This window comes from Stegostoma tigrinum, chromosome 7 (assembly GCF_030684315.1).
Source record: "Stegostoma tigrinum isolate sSteTig4 chromosome 7, sSteTig4.hap1, whole genome shotgun sequence".
NCBI classification, from domain to species: domain Eukaryota; kingdom Metazoa; phylum Chordata; class Chondrichthyes; order Orectolobiformes; family Stegostomatidae; genus Stegostoma; species Stegostoma tigrinum.
In genome coordinates, this window is record NC_081360.1 from 60,614,358 (window position 1) to 60,626,408 (window position 12,051).

General features: G+C 38.4%; 1 protein-coding gene across 5 annotated transcripts in view; it reads left to right on the forward strand.

Annotated features, from left to right (window-relative positions):
• Positions 1-2,733, forward strand: part of slc4a10a (solute carrier family 4 member 10a) — a 265,329-nt gene extending 262,596 nt beyond the window's left edge. For all 5 annotated transcript variants that reach the window (XM_048534170.1, XM_048534165.1, XM_048534168.1 and 2 more), the window contains one exon: positions 126-2,733. Coding sequence is in view for 4 of the 5 variants with exons in the window: in XM_048534165.1 (XP_048390122.1) it covers positions 126-204 (79 nt within the window). In the remaining variant the exon portion in view is untranslated. The remainder of the gene's footprint in view (positions 1-125) is intronic.
• The last annotated feature ends 9,318 nt before the right edge of the window (positions 2,734-12,051 follow it).

The window sequence follows — 12,051 nt, forward strand, 5'->3', positions numbered from 1 at the left end:
CACAGTTTCCTAAACAGTCGCATGGAACATCCTACTTGTTGTTACTCACTGTTATTTTCAGTTGCATTTTGGTTTCAGCATATCTAAACCTTAGCAACTTCAATTCTGTTCTGTCTTTTTTGCAGTTCATATACTAATCTTGAACGAAGGAAAGAGAAGACTGTCGACTCAGGGAAGGGTATCGACAGGGAAACATGTCTTTGATCTATTTTATTAATCATTTCATGTTTAACCTGCTCAATGAAAAAATAGTGTCATATTTAATTATTCAATCAAATTCAGTTCCAAATTTACTTGTGTAGTAATCTAACAATTTACCATTAAAACCAGCAAATAATAACTTATGAACAGTGTTGGATGCACTAATATGTTATTAGGTACTAATAAGTGTTTTAAGATTTTACATGTGAAAATATTAGTGTATCAGGTGTGCACTTGACATAAAAAAAGCTGCAGTTTACTTCTTGTAGCATATTATCTCATCTAGATTTTATAGCTGTAATTTGTAAGTTAGTATTTGTGATTTTACATTTTAAATATGTAGTTATCTATTTATTTATATTGCTTTATAAGGTTATATTTAGACAGCTATTCAGAAGCGTTGTTAGTGTTGGCATTATGTACTATTCAATAACATATTTTAGATGTTTTTCATAACCTCTGTATTTTATGTATTATGCAAATTATAAAAGCTTTATCTGGGAGCCATACAAGATGATATATATTTCCATAGAGTGAATGACTATGTAAAATTAATATATTTACCACTTTCGATTCCTTTCTAAACCTACTCTGAGTTAGTTTAAGAACAGTTAGCAAGTTAACAGATTTGGTTTTACTTAACGTTGTGAGGTTAGTAACACTGGTCAAGCACAGAATGTTTAAGATTTAATGTGTTAAAATATCCAATGAGAATCAATTATTTTCTCATTGTTGGTAAAATGTAATATAGTAATGATAATACCATAGCTCTATTTCTGAAAAAAACACATTTTGTCAACAGGTGAGGTTAGCTGTAACAAGTTGCTCCTGTATTGTTGCAATAAGAGTGGTATGCCACTATCAGGATGCTACCATGATGTTATAAGATGTTCTGCTTATCGTACACGAATAATGTGGCATTCAAATTTCAGTGCTGATGTGATATCAGTGCATGTGTCCCAAGGACAGGGGAATTACAATTTTGGTTGTTCACCACAGGCAAGGTATTTACCATACCCCAAAAGCCCAAGCTTGCAAAACTCAAAACCTAGAGTTCAACATTAGATATAATTTCATGTTTGGACAACATTTGTTAAATAGTCCTGAATATGCTAGGAATTATACTGACAACCAGTTTCTGATTTTCTTTTAGGTTCATAGTGTGGTACTGTTGTGTGTACTGGAAACTATGCATGTTCATCTAAAGGGTTCTGTGTTTTGCATATAGAAAGAAAGTATACACGCATTACGTCTGTTTTAACCTAACAAAATAGGGAACAGACAATTTGTTTCATTCTTCAGGGCACTGCCTTGAATAATTTAAACTGCTTGTTTAAATTTAAATAAAGCTTGGTAATTGACAGTCAGTCATACAGTATAGAATGTTATTTTGTATTCTTGCAATATTCTGATGAGAGCAAGATAAAGAAGCTCGACAAAATGTCTTCTTTCAGCGATACCCATGTTTTTTTACTACAAGGTGAAGATTCCGATTAATTCTAATTAAAATTGCAATATTAAAGAGGCTGTTTATTTTGCATAGCATACATAATTTATAGTACACTTCCACCGCGTATTTTAAATCTGGGCTTCTCAAACTATGGGTCAGGACATTTGAAATTCTGGGTAGCACATTTTATGGCAGCAATGGCTAACTGTGAAGGTCTAACTGTTGTAACAGTTCTGCTTTGATTCTGCCAGACAGGCTCCCACTGTAGTAGGCACACTCCCCATCACACCTCCTGCTCCCAATTCCCACCCCACCCTATGCAGGTCTCCTTCATTGTATCATAGTTCTCACTCAGAGGTCAGACAATTTTCCAATGTCAAAGTAAGGATACAATGAGAAAAGGGTTGTGAAGCACTGTTTGAAATCTTTGCAATGTTCTGACAAAGAAACAAAACCAGCCATTCATTAAGGGGCCCATATTGTTTCTGTGAACCTGTTCAATCCGATAGAAAAGCAAACATTTTCACTGTGAAATGAATGAAGAACAAAATATTGGTAATCTGTATACATAATAAGAAGAATGGGCATGTAATTTTGAATTTTCTCAGAACATTTCTCTGTAGTACACTTAAAGTACAAATTTTGTTAATTAAATTTAGAAATCTCACTTTATTCATGACATTACAAACCTTCCTTATATATGTAAATTTATTGTTTAAGATCTATTAGCACAACTGGATTTTTCATTAGTGATTCAATTAAAATTATATCTGTATATGATGGCTAAACATTAAAATTCACAAAATAATCTATTTTAATCTTTTTTTTGATGAAAAGCTATGCTTCCATAACAAAGATTAATAACATTAGTTGTTTTATGCAGAAATGTAAATACAGATTTATTCTATATGGATTGTTTCTTCTGTACCTTTAATGACATTGTTATGTTGAACAGCCCTAAGAGAATTCAAATTTGTTTCTTTTTAAAATTGCTATTCTTGTAAAATGTGATAAAACAAGGTAAGCATAATTTATCGTATTAATGTGTCTAGTGTTGTTGATTAAAAAAGTTAGAATCTACAACTGGGTTTTACTTTCACTATTAAAATGTTTGGTTTCATTTTGAATCCATATTGATTGTACTCTGCTTCTAAAATACCTATTATTTTCTGGAACGTGAAATATCAAACATGATGGGAGCTTGCATACCCTGTTGAGCACTTAGTTTGCTGCCATCAGCACTATGAGTCTGAATCTGAATGGCAGCAGCTGGATCTCTTGAACTCTACTGCACAGAGACATCATAAGACCTTCACCTATGCTGCGATTAAACCTGAGACAGTAGCCAGCAGGCATTCTAGCATGAATAGGTCAGGAAGTGTTACGTTTGAGGTTCTTAGTATTTACACAGTGGAATATGTGGGCTGAAAGCTCTATGTTGTACTATGACGAAGTCAGACTGCTCCATGGCCCTGCCCTGTGAGTACAAGTTAACTGTCAAGCCTACCAACACACTAATTACCTTGGTATGCATCATCCTCAAAATATCTCATCATCCTCAAAATACGTCAGTTATGCGTTCATCTAAGTTACCTGTAGCAGAATCCAGCAATTATACTCTAAGGGCATGTGAAGTGCAAAATCTGAGATGTAGGTTGCATTGTAGGTCAGGTGACTGGTTCATTCTGAAAGATCTGTTGTTGCTATTTCACTTCCTCAAAAGGCTGCAGTATCTGACTAGCCAGAACTCCCTATCTGAAAGCACAAATACATAAAGAGGCAATAGCTGTGAGAGAAAGATGAATGAGATGGAAAGCAGAAGGTCCACTGCAGTTCCTCTTTGATTATACCTATCACAAAAAGGCTGAAGAGTGGAGAATAAATCACTTGGAGATAGCAAGAACTACAGATGCTGGAGTCAGAGATAACATAGTGTGGAGCTGGAGGAACACAACAGGCCAGGTAGTGTCGGAGGAGCAGAAAAGTTGATGTTTCGGGTCAGGACCCTCCTTCAGAAAAAGGGTCCCGATCTGAAACATCAACTTTCCTGCTCCACTGATGCTGCCTAGTCTGCTGTGTTCCTCCAGCTGCACACCTTGTTGTCCCTAAAGAATACAGAAAGTGTGTAAGACAGAAAATTTGTCATAAATATTGATGACCTTGGCAAAACTGTGGCATTGAGATTCAATCTCCCTTCTGTTCAATGGATTTCCCTCCTGATGTGGGTTAACTTTCCTGCAAGAAGGGGGACGCTATCTATCAGTGTCCTTGAATGATGTGCTTGCCATTGCTGAACATTCTTCACTGGCAGATAAGCGTAGAGTCATGTGCACAGTTGGAAAATCCAAAAGATGTATAAGGGTGAGGCATCTGTATGCATTGGGATATTAGGGTTGATTCCTGACTCTTAGGAGATGCTGATCAATGTGATTGATGAGTGATGGGAATGTGGTGAAATGATTGGTGTGACAGTTGGGTAGTGTGGTGAGTCTGACTTGCACTGTGCAGATGCATTCACTCACTTTAACACTGAATATGGACAGCTCTGCTGATGAAGGTCAGGCCATGAAATTTGCCAATGTGGCACAGGCAGCAAAAGTCTAGGCTAATAATAAAATCAAAATGCTGCAGATGCTGGGAATCTGAAATAAATACAGACAATACTGGAGAAACCCAGAAGATCTGGCAGTAGCTGCAGATAGAGAAACAGAGTTAACATTTCAATCTGGTATCATTTTGTCACTGAAGAAGTCATTTTGGACACACAATTTTAATGTTTCTTTTTCCACCGATGCTGCCAGACCTGCTGAGACGTATGCACTGCTTAGCTGATTAACAAAAGCAGAGGCATGGCAGAGTAACAAAATGAGAGGGTGACTACTGTCACCCTGAGAGAGAAATGCCATTGGAACATCAAAGAATCTCAGAGCATGGTCTCTACCCCATCCATCCATTATTCATTCTTCTTCCTTCCTGTCACGTGGGGAGCTGTTGAGGACTCCTGATCTGTACTCAATGTAGTTTAGAAGAATGAGGATAGTGAAAGTGGGGGTGGGGGGTGGGATCTCATTGAAACTTACAGAACACTGACAGGCCTGAATAGAATGGGTTTGTAAATGATGTTTCCACTAGTAGGAGAGACTAGCACCTGAGGGCACAGTCTCAGGTTGAAAGGATAACCCTTTAGAACTGGGTCAGAAATCACATGACACCAGGTTATAGTCCAACAGGTTTATTTGAAAATACAAGCTTTTGGAGGCTCACTGCTTCTTCAGGTGTTACTAAGAGCAGTGGAATCAGCACAAAATAAAAGATCAAAGGGTCACACCACTGATGAGGATGTATTAAATGAATCTAAGATGTGATTAAATCTTTAATCAGTAAGAAGATTTTAATTGATTAATATGTACACATAAATCCCCGAATTTCTTTCAACTCACTACCCTGAGAGAACAAAAGTTTTTTTTATCAGTGGAAAGAATTGGTGATATTTTATGTCAGAAAATGCATGTTCGGTGTGAGGCATTGTTTAGAATCAATTTGTATTTTGGTTTGGAGTCAGACTGGTTTTATTTCTCAAGCAGGAATTTATAAAATGGCACATTGACTGTCTATAAATTGTGTGCTTTTTGAATAAAACAGATTGTATCAGTAAATACAAATTCACCTCATAGATACGTGTATATATATGTGTGTTTGTGTGTGTGAAGGAGGGGAGAGAGAGAGAGAGAGAGAGATTATGCTGTTTGGTTTGAGAATCCTCCACAAGGGGAAATAAATTTTCAAATCCCCTAAGAATATATCTTGTTTCAATAGTCATTCTTCTAATCTGCATTCATCTAAACTCCAATGAGTGCAGACTCAATCTACAGTTCTGGGGAAGGGTCACCAGACCTGAAACATTAACTCTGTTTTCTCCTCCACAGATGCTGCCAGACCTGCTGAGCTTTTCCAGGAACTTTGTTTTTGCTCTCAATCTACTGAACCTCTCCACATAATAAGTCCTTCCGTACCCTGGATCAATCCAGTGAATCTTCTCTGGACGGCTGCCAATGCCAGTATATCTCTTCTTAGATTAGCAGCCTGAAACAATTCACAGTATTGCAGTTGCGGTATGTTGAACACCTTATATTGTTTTAGCAAAACCTCCGTATTTTTATACTCCATTCCCTTTGAAATAAAGGCCAACATTGCCTATTACCTACTAGAGATTTTCTGCACAAGGCATTGCAAATTCCTCTGTGCTATAGCTTTCTGCAGTCTTCCTGCATTTGAGTAGTATTCAGCTCTTCTAGTCTTCCTGTAAAAGTGCATAACCTCAGATTTTCCCATGAGTATAGTCCATCTACCAAGTTTTTCCCAATCATTGAATCAGCGTATATCCTTTTGCAAATAGTCTTTGTGAACCTCACCACTTGCCTTCCCATCTATTTTTGTATCATCTGCGCATTGGCTATAGTATGTTCACTTTCCTTATCCAAGTTATTAATGTATAATACAAATAATTGTGTTCCCCTTACTGGTTTTCAGGAGCTAAATTTTAGTCTCTGGCTGTAACAACATTGCATTGATAACAATGATCAAAAAGACATGTTAAAATTATACATAATTACAACTTATTCCTCAAATGTACTCATAATTAATACGCAATAACAATGCTTATTCATGCAATTTATTTTGAGGAATGAAAGTAGTTAGGAAGGAAACACCACAGAGTACTAATTGACTGAATTATTATGGGCAAGTATTCACCAATATGCTTATTAATCCTGAAGTTGATTAGTATGGAATGCATACTAAGTCAATGTCAGACCTGTCATGTTGTTCACTTTCATCTGCAATTTCATTAATGTCACTTGTTGGTTGTAGAAGATACCTTGCAGTTGCAAATTCACTTCCTGCTGCCACTTCATCCCAGGTTGGCATACTTTTAGCAGCTTTCACCCACAAATTTTCAGGCAGATTCTCCTCATCGTCAGTAAACCATGCTGCCTAAAATCACAACAAGAGCAATTTTTAACATGTTTTCAGTACTTATTAATAATTTCTTTTGGTGCCAAGAAATAACAAGTAATGTTATTGATGTAGAATCCTTAACCCTTGGATAGGCTGTATGGAGGGAAACTCTACAATAAGCTTGCAATTCAAGCAATTTTGAGAAACTGATTAGAAGGCTCAATTAGCTTGCTTAGGTCAAGACAGAACGAGTTAGCATTTGCCATTGATGAGAAACTGAAGTGGACTAATCCTTTCGGCAGCCTCGTTACAAGAGCGACAAGAGACTGGGTACTCCTCAAGTCTGACTTTCGGATTCCTCAAGACCTCTCTGTCATCCACAAAGCTTAAGACAGAAATGTTTGCCACTAGGTAAGATGGAGGCATGCACAGTAGTAGTTAAGCATAATGCTTTCCAGGATGGAGCAATTTATTTGATATGAACCTCTCTCACAGGACTCAACCTTTGCCTATCCATTGTTTGCACATTGTAGCTGCAGTATTCATTGTCTAAAGACTGTACGATACCATCTCACTGAAGATTACTTTGAAAACTTGTAAGAGGAGTCGCCATAATACTGTTTAACAAATGTCTAAATTCTGAAATTCTCATCCTGTCTTCAAACTATCTCTGTAGTTGTATCCAGCCCATCTTAAATGGGAGACTTCTTGTTTTTAAACTGTGTCAACTATTTCTTGACTGTCCAAACAAAAGGAAACATCTTTCAGCATCCATTCTGCTAATTCCACTCAGAACCTAACTCTTCAAAAATGTCACCTCCCAGGCTTCTAAGTTCTGGTGGAAACAGGCCGTCCATCTTTCTCTCACATCTGTCCATCCTTCTCTCCCATAAAGCTCCCCTCATCCCTGGAATCCACTGACTGAACCTTCTCTAAAACCAACCTCAAGATAGTTGTGAAAACTGCAGCATTGGCTCAACCACATGCATTGTGATAGATGACTGCTGCAAAATATTTTGCAGTAATTTGAAGCTCAGTTTTCTCAGCAAATCAATTTGATAGTACATTTGAGTAGAAGTGCAAAAATAACCTCAAATTCTGGTTGACTGTAGGTAAACAATAAAAAGGATTGTCAGCAATATCAGTAAAATACAGCAACTTAGGTGACAGGGGTATCAGTAATTATCAGCTCGGAATTTAAGTTAAATGGATAAATACTTTATAGCTTATGGAATCTACACAGCCTGAAATGCATAAGGGATGTAAATGCCCCTCAGAAGGGAGAGTGCTAAATTTTTGATTTTGGCTTACCTGATAAGCTTAAATCTGCATTTCCTTCTTCCAACAGATTACTTATTTTGTCAATAACCAGTCAAAATTTAGAGGTCCAAATATAGATAATACTTACTTGACTTGTCTTTATCCAGCTTTCTTCTAATACATTTCCATGTGCATTGCTAAAACTTAAAGCACGTTCAAGAAGACGCTGTGCATGGCCCACTTGGCCAGCCAACATGTAGGAATAAGCTTTAAGATGAAAGAGTCGTGGGTAGAAAACTGGGCAGGTGTTACATCGTTGTTGGAATTCTTGTAGATACTGTTAACATTTGAAATAAAACATCATGTATTATTACACATTTTAAAATCAGACGGTGTTTGCCAGAATAGATATTGCCATTATAATTAAATGCACATTATTCATATTGAACTTGGGAACAGATCTCTAAATTTGTGTCATGGCTCTCTTCATATATCTCTAAGCAAACAAATAAAAAAGCTGTTATTGTTAGTGAAATAACACAAATAGAATAACACACAGATTAAGAAAAGGAATGTTTAATATGTTGAATTTTGTGGTTAGTGGTGAAGCAATAGCATTTGCTGCTAACCTTAAAGAATGTAATTCACCGAGATTTGTCAATTTCCGTGGAGCACATTTCTCATTTTGTAATATCAGTTTGAATCTGACGCCATGTCATGGGAAGTTCCAGATGTCCAGCAGCAATGCTGCCCAGCCGGAATGAAAGCCAAATGCATTGAAGTATTATCACAGGCAGCATATCACAAAGTAAAAAACACAGAATTGCTTCACTTTTAATTTTAAATTTTACACAGAACAAAATAAAAGATTGGAATATATACATGGGATTAAGTTTGAAATTAAAATATTATGATCAAACTTTTCAAGAAATGTTATTTTATTTGTTCATGAGGTGTGCAAGTGCCTGACCAGGGGCAAGTTCATTTCTGGTGAAAGGTCATAAACCTGAAACATTAACGCTATTTAAAGTGGCCTCCAGCAGCACGTGGCAATAGTGAGAAGCTGCACCAAGCAGAGGAGCTGAAGCAATCAAGTAGACCGTCTCTAGAGGAAAGGAAAGAGGGAAAGACAAAGGTTTGGCTGAACAGATGAGGACTGTCTATTTAATTCTATGTAAATACTTGGTTCCTTAGTTTAACATTAATTTCTCTCATATTTGTACAGACCTGATGCCAGTGCAATAAAGAATCCCTGCTTCATAATCCTTGAACATCCGTGTGGTTGTATGCCAAGTTACATTTCCAGCAGGATTCTACAGTACAGAATCCAAGTCTTGGTGAGCAAGGTTGAATGGATGAGATGGAGCAGATGGTGGAAGAATTGAAACTGGCAGTGTTCACAAGGGAGGCTAAAGTTGATCTGAAAGCTCAAGCATCAGCAGAGGATATCAAAACTTTAGTCCATATCCAGGCAAAGGCTTCTTATCTACATTACTTGATGCTACGGAGGAAAGAAGTGGTATTCCTAGTTAGATATTCTACCTGCCAAGAGGTAGAAAAATAAAGAAAAAAAACTGGAAGCACCTGATGACCTGGAAATTGAATACCTGATTAAGAATGCACAGCTGACCATGGCATCCAGTGGTCTCAAACTGAGTTGACATATGACATTCGTTATGGAATATCTGTAAATGGAAGTCTATTGGAAAGTACAAGGAAAAGAAAGAAGCTTGAGATACTGTCAAAGTTTTTTTGGGTGCAACAGTAGCCTGTCACAGCTAAAGCAGAGATTTTATGAGTACAAGCAGGCTGAAGGCAGGGACCTGGCCACCATACCCCTGGAGTTGATGAAGCTTCTTCTCCTGGATGCCTCTTTTACATTGACCTGGGATAAGTAGCTGGATGACAGCCTGGCTGAAGCGGTGTAGTGTGAGAATGCCTAAAAAGATTTGAGGAAGCTTAATAGTGATAAAGCTAAATAGTTCTTCTTCTCAAAACTCGCTAGTTCTTCTTCAAAGCATGGAATCCCATGGTTCAAACCATGGGGTAAGATTTGAATCCAAAAACCAGAAAAGAGCCTACCATCAGGGAGATGACTGTCGTAGTGGTTAGGAATGTAAACCAAAGAGGTGAGCAAAACAGAGTTCTGTCAAACAAGTGATCAGAGATAATGAGAACTGCAGATGCTGGAGAATCCAAGATAACAAAGTGTGGGGCTGGATGAACACTGCAGGCCAAGCAGCATATTAGGAGCATAAAAGCTGATGTTTCGGGCCTAGAGAAGGGCCTGCTGTGTTCATCCAGCCCCACACTTTGTTATCTTCTGTCAAACAAGTGTAGGTCCAGTTCTACCTGTTGTATCCCCATGGTAAGCCTCATGGTCAATCCCACTAAAGGGATCCTACAAAGAGGTGCTCAAATTGTGATAGGAATTGTGACCTCTCTAAGGGCATTGTGAGTCAACCTACAGCATGTGGACTGCAGCAGTTCAAGACGGCAATGCACCTCCACCTTCTCATGGGCAATGAGGGATGAGCAATAAATACTAGCCACCCAGCAATGCCCATGTTGCATGAGTGACAAAAAAAATGGAAGTGTTGTGAGACTTCAAGGAGTATTGCAGGGAATTGGACCTAGCATGTGAAGTCTCCTTCTCCCACTTTAAGCAGAAGCTTGGTCCCAGATTTCCATCTCCTTTTATCCTGGAAACCAAATGCCAGTTTCCTAGGCCTGCGAATGGTACTGTCATTGGCACAAGGGGACACCAGAATGTTTCTTTCTTATGCCAGTCAGAGTCTCAAACTAAATGAGAGGAATATGGAGAATTACTCCAACTTGAAGCCTGAAATGCCAATTTTGCATTTTTCACAGAAGCTCAAAGCCATTCTGAACAATGCAGAGTTTGAAGTGTTTACGTGGGGCAACTCAGTCAATGGCTTTCAAATGCCCTCCAATCTTGGAGCAACAAGGACTCTGAACTTGCTCAGTTTTGATTTCAGATCAAGCACGGGCTATACAAAAGTAATGTAAACACAGATGCCCATAGTTGGATGACTGACCACAGAAGGTAACGTACCCTTGTCCAGTTTGAGGAGGCTGTGATCGATGCTGTGGTCATTCTACAAGTCAAAGGCAACATTCTAATATGGGTTCCCTATATCATTCATACTAAAATTCAGCAGCATGTTATCAATGTGCTTATGAATGAGATTTATATCTATAGAGATCGAGCCAGGTACCATTTCACTTTGCTAACTATCATGAAGGGGACCTTGGATAGCTTCAGCTAGTCGTAGAAATATATGGCTGAATGCTTCCATTTTTTTGGATGTGTTATTTGTGGAAAGTCTATGAAGGATTTCTTGCCATGGTCCATGGAAATTTTTCTCATGGATATTTGCAATGCTCACTTCATTAACTATGCATCTGGATCTACCGCACCCTTGGAGTTCAATCATGTGGCAGCAGAGGTGGTATATCTCACCACTACCAGGACCTGCATTCAAACTGCTAATGCTATATTTAGTCTCCAGCTGTGCAATACTTCAAATGCTGCAAACCAGGAAATGCCCTTCATGGTCCAACAAAACATCCCAGACAAGGAAGCTGGCATTTTGCTTCAGAGAAAGGAACCTGGAGGTGCTAGTGGTCATGGTGGTGGACAGGAAGTCCAGCTTTTCCTGTTGATCAGTAAAGAGGGCCATGCCATCAGACTCAGACAGCTTGGACCTAGATAATGGCCTGAGTTGGTGCCGTTTCACTCACCAAAAGAAATGCCAAGCAGAGTTGGACAGAAGTCCAATGGCCTTTCACTCAGCAAGAATAAGCGCCACCATCTTCTCTTTGATATCTCACATTCCCTTGTACTTTGCCACTGCAACTGCTACGGGGTATAACTGTCCCTACTGTATGCGCTGTGCACTCAATGGTTCATGCCCACCTCATCCTCTTAAACTTCAAACCCACCCTGCCCTCTGCATTTCTTACTCCTCACCAGGGACATCTCACCACTTGTTCTGTTCTTATACTACCACTAACAACTGTTCTATCCATTTACAATGCTCTTAATCCTCCTTTTGTCTCATATCTGATAGAAATTTACAAGGTGTGAGGTTGAAAAGATCCCCAAGGTGGTTAGAGAAGACAATGACTTCCCATTTGGGGACACCACAACCTCAATGTCA